At 39.9% G+C, this 21,433-nt stretch overlaps 1 protein-coding gene across 1 annotated transcript in view; it reads left to right on the top strand.

The window, feature by feature from the left end:
• The window catches only part of LOC124150131 (histone-lysine N-methyltransferase EZH2-like), a 200,873-nt gene that overhangs the window by 24,725 nt on the left and 154,715 nt on the right, over positions 1-21,433 (top strand). The window contains exon 4 of the mRNA XM_046522056.2: positions 4,424-4,540. Within this exon, the coding sequence (XP_046378012.1) occupies positions 4,424-4,540 (117 nt within the window). The remainder of the gene's footprint in view (positions 1-4,423; positions 4,541-21,433) is intronic.

Raw genomic sequence — 21,433 nt, 5'->3', positions numbered from 1 at the left:
TTATCTTACTGATTGCCAATGACCCCCGGGCTAAGTGGTAACATAAAGGATGTGTCCTAGGCAGGGTTTTACCTTGACTTTCAAAAGTGGGGGTTCAGGGGACAGTGGTCATGATTGATGGGTAAAATAACAGACACCCATAACTGCTCTTGGTGCGCTGTAGGTACAATATAAGTTGTAGCAGGATCATGAGGGTTACATGGGGTTTTATGCATCCCGCATTAGGTTTTATATAACAAGCCGGAGGCGAGTGGTATGAAACCTAACGAGGGACGCATTAAACCCCATGTACAACTCATGATCCTACAACGAATTTATCTTACCAACATGTTTTAACATCAGCATAGTTCAAGCCAACACACCGATCACTACAATTCCTGCCACCATCCCCAGATAAAACAAGCCATCATCGTCACCCTGACACAATGTGCCAAATCCATTTGCCACCCTGATGCCCTCAGCAGTGAACTGGACCATCTCAAGGAAACCTTCACTTCCCACAACAATTACTATGCCCACCTTGTCTCAAAACCATCCGCAAGAACTCCCATCCCAGACCCAAACCTGCCACATCGCCCATCAGAATCACCATACCCTACCAAGGCCCTGTCACTTATCAGATTTCAAGAACAAAGCCAACACAGATGTCAACTTTTCTAGCAGCCAATCTACAAGCAATGGCAGAGGAAAGAGCAGTGTAGGTCCCAACCCCCGAGGATGTATATACCAGATCCCTGGAATTGTGGCCACCAGTTCATTAGAGAAACCCTCAGACCCCTCAACTCTGAGAACACAATACCTCTGTCAACAAATCTGAAATTTGCTATTTCCGAACACATCCTCAAGAACCAAGATCATAACATCATGTGGGAAACCACCAAAGTCCACAAAGAAAACTACAAGAAGCCATTGACATCAGGAGACACCAGCCAGCCATGAACTGTGACCAGGGAACCTATCTGCCCAGTGCTTGGAATTTATTGCTTTGATCTTTGTCGGTTCTGATGATGTAGCTGTCTTCCATTTGTCCATTGCTATTTCCATTCTTTTACCTATCAGTTCTGAAAAAATCTGGTCTCCCATTTGCCCATTGTCCATTGCCAATAACCAATCTGTGATAATTTCATCCTTGCTTCCATTTGTCCATAACTATCAGTGCTAATTACTGTAAAGTTTTGGCTTCCATTGTCTAATGCTAATCACCTAACAGTTTATCAAGGTGGGAGAATGTTTTGAGGTCCAAACCAGCAATAGTCCCAAATTGACATTGAAGGCCATTCTATAGATAGACTATGGTGAGAAAATGTATTAAATGATAACCTGCAGATGATTGTAGAAAGGGTGGTGGGTGGGTAAACAAAATATGTCATGCCTGAAAACCTCTTTAATATGGCGACTATCAAAAAACTCCTAGCCTGAAATGCATTATGGGTCAATTAGCCAAGGCACTGTGGGTGATTATTATTTGTGGGCTTGTTTTGCCATTCGCAAATTTGGTTAAAACATGAAGTTTTTCTTTTCCTGCATTCCTAATGCTTCTACTGCAATTTTTCTGACCTAGGAGACGGAGCTGTTGGAGGTCTGGGTACAGCAGTTGTTGTATCCACTAGTTGTGTGGCTTCCTTCCTCCTACAGCTACCACATGACTGGAAGTGGCAATCACATTGCTCCTTGACATTGGCCTGTACAGACGCCTGAGAACTGAGCTCCCCAGCATCCTCTGCCTATCCTTTTTCTTATCCTTTGATAACCAATATGTTCTCAATTAAGTAGTTTGTATTTAGGTGTACTAGGGTGGTCTTTACAGGCTTTCATTAGTGTAATTATTGCTTTTATTGCTTTTATTCCAAACTACGCCCCAGTCATCACTTATAGAAACCATTTTGATATTTTATTATGAACTTTGTTTCAAACACATGCCTTTTGATATGTTGGTATTTCTAAAAATGCCTTCAGGGGGCACTAAATTTGGAATCCAAGATAAATCTCTGTGGAGTTAATGACAAAATTTGTTATCAGTTTCTTTCACAATGTCTTGAATATTTTTCTGTCACCCATCTCAGTAATATACCAAACAAAATGTTGTGTTGCTGTCAAGTTTTATCATTTTCTTACCAACTTTTTCATGCGGCATACGACATTCACATTGGCCTACTATCACCTAGACCCTGTAATGAAATGCATGCATATAGCCTAATCTGTGATAATAAGCCTTAACTACGAAAACGTATACTACATGTATTAAAATATACTCACACGCAAAAGAAATGCAAGTCGAGTATGCAGTATACATGTTATTTATTTTCAACAGTAAAGACAAGAAATACTAGTAGGGCAAGATTGACAAAAATTTGACTGAAGACAGTTAAATGGACTAAAAGGCAGATGACATAATTGTTTTTTTCAAATGTTAAGGGCTTACACAGTTTCGGGTCAATATCCAAAATGTCAGTCAATACATAGTGTGACCACCATAAGCACTGATCACTGCCACACATCTTTTGTACATTGAGTGGATCAGACGATTTGTGAAGGCCCTAGGGATCCTCCTGCACACAACCAGAGCAGCTGTGCGTAGTTCATCAGCAGTTTTAGGGACTGGGTGCACATTGTGCCGACGCCTTTGAACCTCATCCCACAAGTGTTCGATGGGGTTCAGATCAGGGCTGAAGGCTGGCCATGGTAGAACACGGATGTTATGTTGTTGCAGAAAGGCCATGGTAGCTCTGGCAACATGGGGACAAGTGTTGTCCTGCTGGAAAATGTGTTGTTGATGTTGTGCAAAAAATGGAACAACGTGGGGTCTGATCACTTGGTCGATATACCGCTGAGCAGTGACGCCGTGTCCCCGAGCTTGACCAACATTCAGAAAGCACATGGGTCCAAGTCTCGCATTAAGTCCAATCCCTGCCCATATCTTCCGGGGTAGAATAGGTCTTCAGCAACCCATGCTTGCCGTAAAAGGTGACTATGCTTGTCGTAAAACAACTAACGGGATCGGGTGGTCAGGCTCGCTGACTTGGTTGATGCATGTCATCGATCCCAATTGCGTGGATCGATGCTCATGATATCAATCACTGGATTGTCTGGTCCAGACTCGATTATTTACAGACCATCGCATATAGCTGGAATATTGCTGAGTGCGGCGTAAAACAACAAACAAACAAACAAACAAAAAAACAAAAAACTGCCCATATCATGACGCTAGGTCCACCCCATGGATCCCTTTCCACAACGTTTTTGTCAGCGAAACGATCACCTCGACGCCGCCAAATTCTGACTCTTCCGTCTGCATGGGAGACACAAAAGCGACTTCATCAGAGAAGAGGACACGCCTCCACTCACGATGACGCCAATTGTGATGACCCTGTGCCCAATGAAGTCGGCCACAGTTTTATACCCACTACAGTTCGTGACAGTTCGTGCATTTTCGATTTCGCGAGAAATGGGTGCATGATACCCACATATTCATTTAAATGGTGCGTTTTGGCGATTCGTTTTTTATGTTGCGTTTTTACTCGGGGCTTCCAAAATCAACCCAAAATATTGAAACATCATCAGGCTTCACTACATGCTAAAACTCGTATCAATTTATGGTTCCGTGTTTGTTACCTTCTTGCTTAAAACAACTTGCGTTTCTTTTGTGGGTGAGTATATATGCCATGTCTTAAGTTAGGAACTCAAACATCGATGACAACACTTTATGTACCTATTGTAAAACATTAACAAAGCAACCTGGAATGAACGATCCTGTCGCCTAGCTTAGGACGTCCCTGTGGTTTTCCATTACATTGAATCACAGAACCTATATTTTAAGACATGACCATAGATATATCATTGGTTAGGCGAAAAGATAAACTGCCCTTACACTAGTGTGAAGTTTACTTATAGAGTTATCCATCTACAGTTAATACAGTAACATGTACTGCTCATGTGCTGCATACCACATGTGCTGTCCATTTAAACTTGGTCAATGCAGTGAGTTAGTGAAGCGAAAATAAATTGAAAGAAATCCGTGAAAATTAACTATAAATAAGTACAGACTGCCACCGTGGTCTCGTGTTAGAGCGTCTGCCCAGAGGGCAGAAGGTCGTGGGTTCGAAATCCGGATGCGTCATACCAAAGATGTTAAAAGATGGTCCTTGTTGTTACCCTGCCTGGCGCTCAACAGTAAGGGGCTGAAACACATGTGAAATATATGTACAAACAATCTTGTTTACAGAGTATTTGGCATGTTTATTATTAGAAATTGACTACAATTGGTATATATAGGCCTATTACAGGGTTTACTTATTTATCATGTTGATTGTGTTTGCATGCTGAATACAGTTAAGGATATGCTTTAAATTTATTATTAATAATAATCCTGATAACACTTACCATGCTCACAGCAGTGTCTTATATGTAATGGATGTTGTTTCAGTGTGAAGTAGTCAGCGGTGTCAACTTTCCTCCCCAAACATGCTCACTGCGGATGATGAAAGACCTGAAGCCAATCCCTTGCATGTACTGTTGGGCCCCTCTTCAGCAAAATTTCATGGTGAGTTCACTTTTTTGTGCAGGGATGCAGGAAATACAAAGTTGTCAGTAGGATAAACAGGATTTCTTTCAAACATTTATGCTCACCTGACCAAAAAGATTAAGTTAGCTACTATACCTATACTCTTGTGCATTTCGCAGGGAAATGGACCAGATGACGTATTTTGATACCCCAGTCCATCAAACAATAATTTAACTGGAAGAAACAAAACATTTAAATATAATGCAAACATTCATAATTTATTATTGCTACCACAAATATATTTAGCATTTAATCTCAACAAAACTTATGTTTCACTTTACCATATTTTCTTGAGTATAGTGTGCACCCATGTATAATGCGCACCCCCCTCTAGCAGAATTCAATATTTTTTGGGGAAAAAATTTGAATACCAAGCGCAGACATTTTTTTTACACCGTACCCCTTTAGCAAAGTCCGGCAAACGAACGAGTGATGAGAAACTTGGTCAGTACAAATTCTAAATTTGAGATAAAAAATCACCAGACATGTTGATTTACCGTTTAAATTGTAATTTTTGTTCTGCTAGGCATTGTTTTATATCCAGGGATTAAGATTATTAAGATGTATTTTCTCGTAAACTAAGCCGGACACAGCAATCAGCTGTACACACGTTTTCTTGGAATCTACCGGTGATTTGGTCAAGACACACCCAATGATATAACTTTACAGGATTTTAATGCAATGATCGGCAAAAATTGTATCTGAAACTATTTTTTTAGCAGGAATAATATATTCCAATATCTTGTTAATTTAGATGCAGTTTTTACTAAACATATTTAAAATGATAATAACCCTAAGTGAAGCAGCTGATCACTATTGCCGGGTATTATTTTTTACATGGAACCAGTCTGACCAGTCACCGTCAAGGCTCCCGTGCACGTGATTGCGAGAATGACGTGTTGACATAGAATCATCCAACACAAACAAATATGACTTTTAACGAGTCACAGTATGGCATTTATGATATATGTATCCATTCTCAATCAACTAAAGTTCGTTTCAAGGCGTCAGTAGCGGTAATCTGACCGTGGTTGCTGTTAATAACGGTGAGTTGTGCGATCTTCCGATCGCTTCACACACGATTTCGCCAAAATTAATTAAAACAATATTAAAAGGAGTTTTGAATAAAATTAATAAAATAAGTTACAAACATAAGTCCAGATATACAAAGAACACTTTTTATAGCCAGACAGTGTAATAACATGATTAATTTGCGTACTTTAGTATGGATTTGTTGACATAGTATTTCCCGTGTTACACGCTCACGGTAATGTCTTGCCATGGGGGAAAAAACATCAAAACTCATTAATTCGTGTATAATGTGCACACCCTTCTACACAGCTGTGTTGTTTTTTTTAAAGAGTGCGCACTATACTCAGGAAAGTACGGTGCTTGTTTATATCATCGGATTATATTTTTAGGGACATTATACATTTGGGACGGTCATGTTTATCGCGATTGTTCACACTATAACGTGGGGTGTGAAGTCACACAGGTATTGTAAATACTCAGATGATAGCTTGTTTTTAAGATCAAATGTTATATAGGTGAGCGGGACGTTTGACAGTTGTTAATTTGATTTTTTGTGAGAAAGCTTTGAATGTTTTGTAAGTAGCCGAAAACCAATAATACAAGGATATTCCATAGCTTAAGTAAACATTGTTTTACTTAAAAACAGCCCTTACTGCCGAAAAAGAATACAAAAAGTAATTCAGAAGTTACAAAATCAGCTTAAACAAGTGGAAACTCTATCAAAACATGAGCCTAAAAAATTCTGGAAACTATTAGATAAAGTTAGAACTTCCATTTCAGAAGGAATCTGTTTTTCCTGATCTTGAGGAGATGACAACCCACTTCAGGCATTTTTCAACACTTAAACAAATCAAATATATCTTCTCTGAGCACATAATTCATCAAGAGAGATGTCATGGAGATTAGCAAATATGTGACAGACTTAATAAACCGAAAAATGCAAATGAAATTCACACTTGTATAAAAGAGTTCAAAGCAAATAAAAGGAGAAGATAACATACGTAGTGAACTTTTGAAATCAAATGAACAGTACATGGATAGACCAATTGGTTCTACTGTTTTGTGATGTCTTAAAGGGGCACTGCTCTCTGACAATTTGCCAGGACTGGTTGTTGCCTTTTCACAATGTCAATGGTGAAAAAACAATAACAATGTATACCAGGAAATGGAGATAATAGATAATCCTTCCAAATGTAAAATTATCATATATGGTCAAGTGTCAACCCATGTCCCAGATGTGTCATGGTGTATAACAGATGAGACGATAACTGTCACATCAAGCACTACATACTTGGGCTTCAAGCTAAACAGGAATCTAAAACTGGCAGATTCAGTAGCAGAGGCTTGCAAAGGTAAAAGCATGTTTTCACGCACTGATGGGTATAGTTATGAAAGCAAAGGTCCTGACAGGACATGATTGGAGACCCCTGTTGTTGACTTTTCAATTTTGCAGTCTTGTAGACGACCTCATCTACCATGGCTTCCCACTCTACCACTGCCGCTTCCACTTTGTCAGTGGCTAGTGCTTCTGGGATCCCACGTTGTGACCTGCTGCGGTCCGAAGATCAACTCCATTGGCACAGCAACAGCCTCAAGATAAAAGCTTGCTGGCAGAGTATTCTAGGTCAGGCCCTGTTGATCATATCCATGGACAACATCATCATGATGTGGTCTTCCACTCTCCATCCCTGCTAAACCAGACCTTACGCTTCTTTGATTTGGTGGTCAGCTTGGACCTGTAGTAAGGATTTTGCTTTAGCTTAACATCCATCTACACACGGACTGTATGTCGACAAAGGCCCTCTGCTATGACAGACGCCAGGTTCCATTGACAGCGTCACCGCATTTTCTGGAGTTTGCGCAGCACACGTCAGTTGAAGGGCTCTACCATCTCTGTGTACCTGGATGTCCATTAACTCTGTGCTTACCGTCTCAGTCGATCGGAGAATGACGAAAATACCCGAAAACATTTTGAAGATCAGTAAGCCAAGTTCAGACCGCCTGCGTTGGATCTTCGTAGTTTTCCTGGCTCTTCAGACAGCTGCCTTCGAACCACTCGTCTTCCTTCTATGACCTTAAGAAGATGATGGTGTTCCCACTGGCTCTGACTACTGCTGTACCCCTCTTGTCACAGTTGGATGTCAGCTGGAATACAATTTTCTTGTGGCTTTGGAAAGCTTATAAAGTTGCTGGATTGGACCCACCCAAGGCTAACAACCCTTATGAGATCAAGGCAGTCACATCTACCATGGCTCTTCACAGTAACTGCTCCATCAAGTCGATCATGGAAGGCTGTTACTGGCGATCTGACATCGTCCTCGCCAGCCACTACCACCATGATGTAGCCTTTGAAGGTGTCATCGGCGTTCACAGTTTTGGTCCCCTGATTGTAGCCCAACAGGTCACCAATCCCTGACGCCACTGATTCTCTGATAACCTGAGCAGGGCCTGTCGACCTCTCTGGTGTTTATCATCCCAGACTAGAGGGCTCTAGTGCGTTCCTCAATTGCTCTTAGATCGTAGATGTTGGAGTCAACGCCAACGCCACTTATTGTCCAATTAGAGGGCCCTACTGCGTTCCACATTTGCTCTCAGGAATGGTCGTAGATGTTGATGCCGACTCCGCCAATTCTCATTCTATTTCTGTCACCTATTCAGGTTTTCCTTTTTGCATCGACTGTCGTTTCCTGAAGACAGGAATGGTCATAGATGTTCCGGTCATCACTTGTATCAGATTTATCGGACCGTGAGCAGGGTTTATATGGATCACATCTAGAGGTATCCCACCGGCTTGCCATTTGACAAAGATGTATTAAGGAGTAATGCAGTATAAGTTAAAAAGTTTAGTAAAATCTAAATAAATTTTACATTTGTATACTTATCCTGCCTTACAACATCTCAGTGCCCTCCCTTCACTACGCTGCCTCCCCATGAAGTTTCAGATGTTCTGTTTAAAGCAGTTATGTGTTTTGATGTGACGTCATTGTATTGCTCAAGACAAATTTGAGATTTGAGATAAAACATCACTCAAATTCTACTTGGTATTGTTTTGGATGTAGAGATTAAGATTACTGTGTGTACTTTCTCGTGAACTAAGCCTTTTTCCTTGTAAACTAAGCCGGAAACAGCAAGCAGCTGTACACACGTTGTTTCACAATCTACCTGTGATTTGGTTAAAACTTAGCCAATAATCAGTGTTTCCGTTAGCTTTTTTGTCAGTCGGTCATTGGACCGGCTGACTAAAAATATACCGGTCCTTATCATTTTCGGACGGTCCCCCATGTTGCTGTGTAAAAACATACCTTTCGATCAGAGTTTTCTCTTTTTATTTCTGAACTGTAGATTTGTTGCCGGAAGGTTATGACTTGCCGTATGTATGCGGTTTTGTAGACTGAAGCCGCGTTCGGCTGGTACGCTGCTGACAGGTATCGTCATGGCTACAGCTGCGAAAACAGCAAAATCTGGATAAATATCCTCATAATCAGCCATGATAACTCGACAATTCTGTTGAAGTGTGTGTGTTCCAAGTCCCACAACTGTAGTTTTAGTAGCTGGCGAGATCACGGTTGGCACGGTCACCATCTATGATATATGTGACGTCCTTATTTATTGTACCAATCACAGGACTGAAATGGGTAATCAGCTGATTTAGGGAATCCCTTCCATAGTTATTCAATTCTTCGCGTGAATCTGGGAAGTGAGATGGGTTCAGGACTTTGTCAAGACAAGTAAGGGTAGACAGACTGTTTTCAGGAAATCTGGCATGTAATGTACTGCACAATTCATCGATGAAGCCTGCACGTGAATTTTGAAAAGTGTGCACCGAGCGTGCATCTGCATATGTAACTTTCACACGACGAAAAACGCCGTTTGTGATGTTGTCAATCAACGATTGCTCATTTTCTCCTGGTGTTTTTAGCAATCTTTGCAATGAGTTGCAGGTTAGGTTCAAAATTGGCATTATCATGCTAAGCTACAGATTATTTTTCTGAAATATTGTGACAGGTTTTTCCATATGATACAACACATCTGATAGCATGTAGGTTGTTGCAATAAATGAGTAGGTTTTGATTTTTTTTCTGGATGTTGACTGCTGCACCATTATTTCGCTCTGCTGCTTCTTCTTCTATTTCCATGACAAGTGCTGGCCAGTTATCTTTCGTCCCCTTAACAGCCCTCCCTACGGACAGCCAACGCACACTGCACGGCTGTTTTACACTTGACAAATCGGAATCAGAAAGGACCTCTGACAGTTCACGTAATCTGGCATATCTCGTCGCTGAATATTCGTACAGTTTGTAAATGCTATTCAGTGTTTCTCTATAATCAGCGATAGTCTTAGATACTTTGGCTGCATCAGCGGATGCTAAAGCCACCCGGTGGGCGATACAGTGCACATGAATCATGAAAGGGCTGCAACCTTGTTGCAGTTGAACACTGACCCAACCTCGCCGTCAAGTCATCACACTTGCGCCATCAGACCCAAGACCGATAACTTTTACGATAGGAATGTTCCACTGTACTAACTCCTCTTTAACCTTCTCTGTGACTCACTCGGCCGTCCCACTGTGTACCATAAAATTACCAAGAAATATTGTCTCAGGTTTTCTGTTTAGCACTACTCTGATGAACATAATCATTTTTTTTTCCACAGTAATGTTTACTGTTTCATCGAAGATTAAACCAACGAACCTGCTTTCCTATATGTTTTTCCTTTAGATCCTTAATAGTGCTTTCAACTAAAGCATGTTCCATTTCTTACACTTAATCAGAATGTGTATATACCACACCACTTTAACTGGTACATCCATTTTTTTCCTGCAAATCCAAGAGACTAGAAAATTTATTAGCAGCAAGATTTTCTTTTGCCATGAACAATACAGTACTCATCATCACAGTCAATTTTTCATCATTTTTTTCCGTTGCCGCATTCATATGAGTTGCCATGGAAGTTCTTTGATACATAGTGGTAACAGCATGGTGATGTGCCGCGCTATCGCATTGCTCTTTCCATGCCGACTTCTTCATATTAATGCAACCTTTTGTAAATCCTTTTTGTTTACAAGCTGCCTCACATATCTTGCAGTACATCATAATTCTACCACATTCCTTTTCATAACGTAGCCATTCCTGCAACCATTCAGAATTAAATTTCCAAAATTAAACTTGGCTGGCCTTATTGACAACTGACAGTTGACGTATCTGACCCCATCTCAGTCATTAAATCAAGTTTACGTCTTTGAGCAATTATTTTACTACAATCACCAGTATCTTTGTCACCCTCTTTGTCAGTCTCTGAGACAACTTTCTTACTTTTAAAAGGTGATTTAGACCCTCCGTCCCCGAGCTTACTGTTTTTGCCCCCAAAGAATGATGACAGTGTCGTCTGCTTGCCCGCCATTATTACAGCAGTACACTCATGCTCAAGCTCCCCACAGCAACAGCCCCTATCACAATGTTACGTAACGAAGGTATCAGAGCTTGCAGTTACACTTGGTTCACCGTCCTACCCAGAGTTCCATGCGGTCAGCATAGGTCCTCTCAGATGATTCGTCACATCTCCATTCAAGCAAAGACGTATATACGTCTTTGATTCAAGATATTGCATATGTATTTCATCTAATTTTTGATTAGCCTATCAATTTAGATAAACATATGTCTTAGATTGTGTAAGTAAGTTTCATTGAGAAAATATCATGAAATGTGAAAAACTATCACTAGACTCTATTTGCATATTTATTCTTTGTTCACATTGGATCCCACTCCGGCGCAGTGGTGACCTAGCATCGCTCCACTGCCACAGGCTAATTTGCATATCACGTCACCGGACTTTTCTCTTGTTTGTAAACCAACAAGCTTTTTAAGAAATCAGTAAAGAACAGACTAATGCAAGTATTTGGGGGCGCTTTACATATTGTTTTGCATAATTATATAGATACGATACTACAACTGTGACAGTGAGTTGCATGACAATACATATGATATTTACACATTAAAGTAACAGCATCGCAATAGCTCTCCGTAGGTTTTGATGATAGCACATGGTGCCAAAAAATATTTTGTCATGCACCTTTCGCATTTGTGGTAGCATATCTAGATCTATATTATTTTGAAAAACAATATCTAAAGCTCACCAAAGGCTTGCATTAGGCCAGTCTGTTCTGTTTTCAGAATAAGCACGTTTGTTTACAAACACGCTAAAGTTCAGTCACGTGATTGTGATATGCAAATTAGCCAATGGCAATGGTGCAATGCGAAGTCATCACTGAGCATGAGTGTGCACGTGGTTCTGCACTCATTCGGAAAATATCGTTTAAATCCGTTACTTGATTACTATAGCTTTGTTGTTTCTAGATACCAAAGATATAAAGATGCAATCGGAATGATTTGATTCCAGTTTATTTTTAGAAAACTGGGATTTTCTTTCTGTGTGGAAGAGAAACACGGACTGATTTTAGAGTTGAGTGAACAAAGATTAAACACCTTGTTGCAGACAGAGACTCGGTTGAAGTTATTTTTTTCTTACATTCTTTCTACCGGACACTGGGACCGTCGCACTAAACATTTACCGGTCATTGCCATTTTTTGCCGGCATAAACAGAACAGAAACACTGATAATGTACTTTTAAGAATTTTGATGCAATAATTAGGTAGAATTACTTTATCAAGAATAATATATTCCAATGTTGTGTGTACACAAGACTTATTTATTCATGCATATTACGCACTCGTGTTTTATATGCACCATTGATTATGGGCATTTAAATTCTTGAAAATATATCTGACGTGTATAATTCTTTTGTATCATATTATGCTGTCAGCATAAACCACAATATTAACGATCTTTCAACTCTGTTTTTTCTTTTCTTACCAAAACTATATTCTAATAAGAGCCCCCTTTTTCTATTTTTGAGAGTGCCCTGGGCGCTTATTATGTCGAATGCCGTATATATTTCAAATAATAATAACCATCAGCTGATAACTATTGCTGGATACTTATTACATATGGAACAATATAACCAGTCACCATCAAGGCTCCCGCCCTCACAAAAAACGAATGCCTTTTAAGAAGGCAAAGTATGTCATTTCTGACACAGTAAACTATGTTTATAACGAACATGCTTATAAAGAACTGGCGGATATAACAAACTCTTTTGGGTCCCATCCATTTGCTGTATATATACGCTTATAACGAACTACAGTTATGATGATTAAACTGAGTGGTCCCTTTGTGTTCATTATAACCATAGTTTACTGTATATGTATCCATTCTCTGTCAACTAAAGTTTGTTTCAAGGCGTCAAAAATTGTTATCTCTCCCTGGTTGCAGTAAATCACGGTGAGTTGTGCGATTTACTGATCACTTCACGCATGATTTCACTGAAACCTCACTGTCAGCTACATCTCTTGCGCATGCTTTAGCGTCTACACAGTTTACCAAACGTCTAATGTGCGTTAAGTTACAATGCATATGCCCTTAGTAAGCGCCAATACTCCAGCATGTACATGGATATTGTCGCATTAGGCCTTATCACCAGGCATTTCTTCAAAGCCTTCTTGAATAGGAGGGGCTACTCACTGTAGTAGAAGCCGATCGCCTTCATTCCGATTCTTCGGGCTTACCTAATGACGAGGGGGGTTCCTCTGTTGAGTGGAATACGCATCTTAGCTTAGCACTAATGCCTGAGTGGGTAGCGGACTGTCTTGTGTCAGTTGCTCCTCACTCTGGAAACGGGGTTGATAAGAAGGATACCATCACATCTCACCTCGATTCCGGTGGATCCAATGTTGACACATATGGTGAAGGCACTGGACCAGGATTTCTCAGACTCACACTTGCGCCATCATTCAAACCTTCAAAAATCAGGAAAGATGATTTTCCTATTCATACTTTTTAGGTGGCAGATCACGCTCATAGTTGGGATGAGGATATACAAAGGATGATAGGCTCGTCGAGACAAACCACGTTAAGTTCAAGATACCAGATTTGCGTTTATTGAAACAGAAATCAGGCTTAAACCTTTGTCAGCACTGGCTTCTTCAACCCGTGCTATATATCAAGATCTAATGGAAGATAATCCTAACCGTCTCGATCACTTCCAAACTGTGGTTGACTTCCAACAGCGTCAAATTGACCACATGAGGAACCCTCTCAGCGCCGCACTAGCAGAGATTACCTTGACACGAGGACTTGAGCTGTCCAACTTGGATTCCAAGTTTAAGCGCAGGCTCTTACGTCAACCTTGATCAACTAGCGTTCTGTTCAAGGAACAAATCGTCGACACATACATGTACACTAAATTATCTAAGGCCAAAACAAAAAATATTCTTGGTTCTGAGGCACCGCCGAACGTTTAGTTTTTATTTCCATTTTCAAAACAAACAAAAAATTAAATATTCCATGTGTCGAACACACGACCCCAACAGTGAAATGCTACAATACTTTAAAAAAAGTGCAATCCAATATAACGTGCAGTTATTTCCCTTTTCATGCGCACTGCTTTAACTGTGCATCTCGTGTGTTATGGTCATGGCGGCAATAGGAGTTTGTGTGCTTGTTTTGATGTTTGCAAATTTGGTCAATGAAACATTAAATTTGCGATACAACATCACAAGACATGATGATGGTATTCAAATACAAATTCAATGGTATTTGTGTACTGTATGCGGGACGTTTCATACGCATAGGTTAAGATTTACAATTACATGTGTATATGTCTCGTAAAATAAGCGGTAAATCGATGCTAATTTATATACCCCGTCCATAAAGCGAATCGGAATGAAGCACATCACTAGTGCATACAAAATCCCCACATTTGCAATGAAAACGTGTTGTCTTCCGCAGAAAAAAATTACATCGTATCCCTTGAGTGAATACAGGGAAGTGAACAGATTATAACAATCAAACTTGGTCAATACAAATTTGAAATATGAGATAAAACATCACTCGACATGATGATTTACCGATTAAATTGTATTTCCTGCTCTGATTGGCATTGTTTCATATGCAGAGATTAAGATTACCGTGCGTCTTGTCTCGTATTGTAGCAATCAGCTGTACACACGTTTCTTGGAATCTACCAGTGATACAGTAAAACATTACCCAATAATATAATTTTAAAGAATTTTGATACAATGAGTAGAAGAATTGTATCTGAAACTATTATTTTATCAGGAATGTTTTATTCCAATATCATGTTAGTTGCAGCTTTACTACCGGTATATGTATGTGAAATAAATTAATAACCAAAAGCGAAGCTGATCACCATTGCCGGAATTGTTTTCTTATAGAAGAATTATGGAAGAATTTGACCAATCACCATCGATACTCCCGCGCCCGCGATAGCAAAAACTTTATGTTGACATATAATAGTCCAACTACAACAAATATGACTTTCAGCGATTCAATGTATGACATTTATGATATATATATCCATTCTCCATACACTAAAGTTCGTTTCAAGGCATCTGTAGTGGTAATATGGCCGTGGGTGCTGTAAATAAGGGTGAGTTGTGCAATCTTCCGATCACTTCGCCCTCTCCCCCCGAAAGCCTCTTAATACTAGTTATGTTAACGCGCCTTATACACAGCGATTTACGCATTTGGATTCTTAAAAATTTGTACACACACCCCCCCCCCCCCAAAAAAAATAGCCGCCCGATATTTTCAAAAGCTATTGCCTAAGAACCAATTTTATTTTATTTTTCAGCCTAATTACGCTACTTATGACACTGCGCTCAAAACATTGGAGCACATTTCTCAGAGTTCCTCCCAACGGGCAGGCAGGTCTGCAATTATAAGCCAAGACTCTCATCCCTCAAGGAAGGTCAGGATCAGATTTCCTTCGAGGTAAAGGGCGTGGCAGAGGTAAAGCCACAAGGCTCGTATCACTTTAGCTTGGTTTTCCCACTGGTTTTACAAGAAGTTCTGATTGAGACCAAAGACAATTGTCTAAACCACTTGTGGTAAAAGATTTCCTGCATACAACGGAGATTGTTTTTTTCCTCAGCGTTCAGCAGTGATTGGTCTCATCCTGAGGGATCTGTAAACTTTCCTGCAATACTCCCATATAGCGATGTACATTCAACATTGGCTAAACATTGGCTAGGCGATAGTACTCTTGTTGAATTTGTTTAATGTGGCGTCTCGTATCTTAGCTATCTGTTGACGAGTGCTTTTATTCTACATGGGAGCGGAGAGTGGATCACTTACAAACACTATTTTCAAGTCTGTCTAGGTAAGGCACAACTCGACTAGAAGCTCTCATAGTTGATTTTTTCAACTTTTACAAAAACTTGTAGACCACAATTTGCTACCCTCTATTCAATAGCCACATACACTCTTGTCAGTGTTGCAAGGTTTCTGCACATCAGTTGCCAAGACATGTATGCAGCTATCAATCTGGCACATTAACAAAATTTTTCACCTCTTGTATTACATCCCAGGGTGATACTAAGGATCAAAATTACAAAAGCATTGCTCTGACTTTGATCACGCCTTGTTGGCCAACGAGGAGGTGGTTCATTAACCTCAAATAATCTTGCAAAGACGATCCACTACACCTTTTAGCGTGGTCCAACTTACTCATCCACCCTCACGGCAAACTACCTCACCCAACGCCAGACAGTTTTTATCTGCACGCTTGGTTCATCTTTTAAAGGTCTTTGTAGGTTATTCGGAGCGTGCAGCTAAGGAAATTGTTTTGACACATCATTCCTCTACCAGAGGGTAATACAATGACAAGTGGCAAAAATCTCTAACCTTTTAAGGTAAAGAATCAAGATCCCACATCTCTTCAATTCCTAGCTGAATACCTCCTACACTTGTGTATTAAAGACACTTGAAGTGTAGCACCATAACAATGTAATTGGTAGCGTTTAATTCGGTGTTTGCCATTTCCGGGAAATAAAAAAATGACTAAGGCCCAGGAAGTACAGGCCCTTCTACGGATTAGAATGCCAATTTCCATCCCCATGCGTGGGATTTGAATGCAGTACATTAGCCACTGCATCACAGCTGAGCGAGTTACATTCAATCAATATCACCCGGGTCCGTTTGAGCATGGTACACATGGAGCGGTACTATAACCAGGGTATTTTGGAAAAAGGGTTTATTAATATTTACTAAAAATATAGTTTACTAAATTAAGCTTTTGGGTAAAAATATGGATGCATATGAGAGAAGTGACCGCACAGGGTGAGGGCATAACCCCCAGGGCAAATGATTATGGATTTTGCTTTTATTAGTCATTAGTGTGAGATTAGTAGAATACGGTCTTGCAATAGAAATGGCAGAAGAGAGATAGATGGATGGAACAAAATTGTTAGATTAGTGGTGGTCAAATATTTATGAATACTACTGCTTGACTGGTATGTCTAAATAACAGGATTAAGTATCTTTTCGGCGCCTTCCAGTCTGGCAGAAGTAGTTGAGGGAATTTGATAATATGAGTATGTCCAAGTTGACCAATGACTTAAAGAAGTAATCAAATTGGTTAGTTCGAAAAGCTTGATGGTAAAACTAATTACTATGGAAGTTGGGGAATGACCATTATGACTCATTTCTCATGATGTCAAATGTGATTTTGGAGGGAGGAGCTAAAATTATCATCGATAGTATTTTGTTAGTTGTCCGAGAGTGGTGCGTGGAGTCGGGAGCATACAGCTGAACAGAAAGGTTCACTGTGGTTTTGGGATCCCGAGTCAGAAAAGAAGTAGAGTTAACGTTCATCAGAAAAACCATCAGGCTCTTCAACCATCATCTAGGTATGTGTTGTATTTATATCAGGCAACAACAAGAACTAATCTGAGGACCATGTGTACATATTTATGATTATAACCTTAGGTTCCGGGTACTTTACCCTTCTACCTATGGTCACTTCTACTTATCAACTACTCCTTGGTTCTAGGGATGATGTAGCTCTCTTGAAAATCACAAGTCAGATGGTTTGCTCCAGCCTCTTTTTATTTATGATAGAATTAATCATAAATATGTACACATGGTCCTCAGATTAGTTCTTGTTGTTGCCTGATATAAATACAACACATACCTAGATGATGGTTGAAGAGCCTGATGGTTTTTCTGATGAACGTTAACTCTACTTCTTTTCTGTTGTATTTATATCAGGCAACAACAAGAACTAATCTGAGGACCATGTGTACATATTTATGATTAATTCTATCATAAATAAAAAGAGGCTGGAGCAAACCATCTGACTTGTGATTTTCAAGAGAGCTACATCATCCCTAGAACCAAGGAGTAGTTGATAAGTAGAAGTGACCATAGGTAGAAGGGTAAAGTACCCGGAACCTAAGGTTATAATCATAAATATGTACACATGGTCCTCAGATTAGTTCTTGTTGTTGCCTGATATAAATACAACACATACCTAGATGATGGTTGAAGAGCCTGATGGTTTTTCTGATGAACGTTAACTCTACTTCTTTTCTGACTCGGGATCCCAAAACCACAGTGAACCTTTCTGTTCAGCTGTATGCTCCCGACTCCACGCACCACTCTCGGACAACTAACAAAATACTATCGATGATAATTTTAGCTCCTCCCTCCAAAATCACATTTGACATCATGAGAAATGAGTCATAATGGTCATTCCCCAACTTCCATAGTAATTAGTTTTACCATCAAGCTTTTCGAACTAACCAATTTGATTACTTCTTTAAGTCATTGGTCAACTTGGACATACTCATATTATCAAATTCCCTCAACTACTTCTGCCAGACTGGAAGGCGCCGAAAAGATACTTAATCCTGTTATTTAGACATACCAGTCAAGCAGTAGTATTCATAAATATTTGACCACCACTAATCTAACAATTTTGTTCCATCCATCTATCTCTCTTCTGCCATTTCTATTGCAAGACCGTATTCTACTAATCTCACACTAATGACTAATAAAAGCAAAATCCATAATCATTTGCCCTGGGGGTTATGCCCTCACCCTGTGCGGTCACTTCTCTCATATGCATCCATATTTTTACCCAAAATCTTAATTTAGTAAACTATATTTTAAGTAAATATTAAAAAACCCTTTTTCCAAAATACCCTGGTTATAGTACATCTCAGGTTGTGCTGGGATATTAATAGCAAAAAATCTACTACCAGGCCAACCTGATCATTCCTTCACTATTCCACCAATTTCTACAATTGTGGGATTTTAAGATGAGGGTGAACTCCTCTTGTGCCCCGTACGCACACTATGAGTTTTCATTCCATCACTCAAAAACTAGGCGTGGTTGGAGGAAACAGTTATTCATGCCCGTATCTCCTGCATTCACGACCAAAGATAGTCGCAACACCATATCTTTATGGTTACATTCAGTCATCCTTCAGGCTTATGAGATCGCCAAACTTGATCCAAATTAATCCTCACAAGATCAGGGCTTTAACCTCTACCATGGCGTTACAAAGTAACTGTTCTATGAAAACGATCATAGAAGGATGCTTTTGGAGGTCCAACACAGTTTTCGCTTTTCTTTATCTTCGTGATGCTGCTCTTGAAGACATCAAAGGCGTGTACAGTTTTGGCCCTCTGGTAGTAGCCCTGCAGGTAACCCTCGACACAAATAATGACCTTGCCCTATACAGAGCCAGTCTACTTTCCCGCGCAGGTCGTACGAGACACGCCCAGTGGCTGGATGACACAGTAGGTAAAGATTTTAGCTTTCGCTGTCATCCTTATTAACAAGTGTGTACAGAAGTTACCCTTTAATTCTTATGTTCCATCTGTAAAAAAGATTGAACTAAGCCTACTGTTACAGTGTTATTCTGTACTTTTTCTGCTTCACAGGTTTTTGACAAATGTGTCGTGTTTTTTTTTTATGTGAATTATTGAGGTTTTGGACATCTGAAAGTATACCCGCCTTCTGTTTGCAGATCTCAGTATTCGTCCTGATGTGAAAGTAAGCTGTCTTGCACGTACTGCTTACATGGTTATCCAGACTGAGCTTACAGTCAATGATCACGCCTAGATTTTGGGCACAAGAGTTTTGCTCAACCGTACAGTCCCCAGTTTTCAAACCAGGAACTTATACTTTGGACTGCATCTGTTTAGAGCTGATAATCAAGAGCTCAGTTTTGTCATCATTAAGTTTCAGAAAGTTGCTTCTCATTCAGCATCTGATGTCATCTATGCAGCTTGAGATTGCTTTGAAGGTAATGCTGACTGATGATGTAGTCAACGGTCGGAATCCCAGATACAATTGTGTATCATCAGCATCGAATGAAAGTTTAGGTAGTGAGATCTTGCTGTATCTCCTACTGGTAGGGTGTAGATGGTGAAAAGTATTGGGCCAAGGACAGAGCCTTGAGGCACTCCAAAGTTTAGTTCATACTTCTTTGTTCTTACTCCATAAATGATGACAAATTGATAGCGTCCTGGGAGATATGAAGCAATCCAAGATAAGGCATCTCCAGTAATGCCAACTCATGATTCGAGTGTTGTCAGTAGAATGGAATGATCTATAGTGTCGAAAGCCGCCAATAGGTCCATGAGCACAAGAACTGCAGCTCCCTGAGAATCGACAGCATGAAGTAGGTCATTCTGCACACGCAACAATGCTGTTTCCGTGATGTGACCAGTCTTGTAGGCTGACTGCATAATTTCACTTAGGTTATTTGCATGCATATGGTCATGAAGACATGATGCTACCGCACGTTCAATCACCTTTGAAATAAATGGCAAGTTTGAAACTGGGCGATAGTTTTTTAGAATATCTTGATCTAAAGTTTTCTTCTTGAGGAGTTGAGTTATCAATGCTGCCTTTAGAGAAGAGGGAACCTCGCACTGAGACAGTGATTGGGTTATGATGGCCTTGATGGTTGGTATGAGGACGCTTTGGCAGTTCTTAAGTAGCCATGTTGGACATTGGTCGAGAGAACAGGATTTGGTCGGACCCTTTGCCAATAGTTTTGTTCTTCTTCTGAGTAAAATAAGTTAAATATTTGGTAAAGTCTTATCATTTTTTACATTTGTATACTTGTCCTGCATTACTACGTTTAAGGACCCACCAGGTGCAGATTTGCCTCCCCACTTTTGGCTTCAAAAACCTAAGGTGCATGGGTGACCCAGTCTTCCAAGGCGCCGCGATTAGCTCACTCGAAAACCTCAAAAGATTGTTTTTTAAGCTTGCCCAGACAGGCAGTGATGTGAGGAAGGTAACTTGTCAACAAGGTCACATGACAGTGGCAATGGTCCATGCAAAAAGGAGTTGTCAACAGAAACATTTTTTTTCACCCAAGACCATCGCTGAGCGCTGTCTTTTGTTGTCGTAAGGTAAGCAGTGAATGCAGTAAGGAGTAATTCAGTATGGTATACAAATGTAACAAATATACTTAGATTTTACTAATATGTTCACTCACTCATTTATGTATATTTTAGAAGTTTTCACTCAGTACAGTGTATGTGAATAGAGTTCACCAAGTAGTTGTGTCGTTATGTATTGTGATATTCACCATTTACTGTATCTCATGTGAGATGCCCCCCTTAATCCTCTACTGTCTTACCCATCACCATGCTAAGGTGAATTTGTACCCATTACAAAAGGTGCTGGACATGTAGGTATCTCTGAAATTGCGTTGCATGTTAAGCAGCTTAAACCAAATCCCCTTACTGGAAAATAGTTTTCCTTTGGGGAACGTTTTCACATGTCGTTTTTTTATCGTCTTTATTACATAATTTTACAAATTTAATTTTAGTCAAGCATTTGTGATTAAGTATGCCCTAAAATATGATTAAGTATGCCCTAAAGTGTGATTAAGTATGCCCTAAAATGTGATTAAGTATGCCCTAAAGTATTAAAATCCTCAAAGTTGCTGTGTTGA

Source organism: Haliotis rufescens, unplaced genomic scaffold (assembly GCF_023055435.1).
Source record: "Haliotis rufescens isolate VD_foot unplaced genomic scaffold, xgHalRufe1.0.p SCAF_4, whole genome shotgun sequence".
NCBI classification, from domain to species: domain Eukaryota; kingdom Metazoa; phylum Mollusca; class Gastropoda; order Lepetellida; family Haliotidae; genus Haliotis; species Haliotis rufescens.
This window is presented reverse-complemented; position numbering and strand designations above follow the sequence as displayed.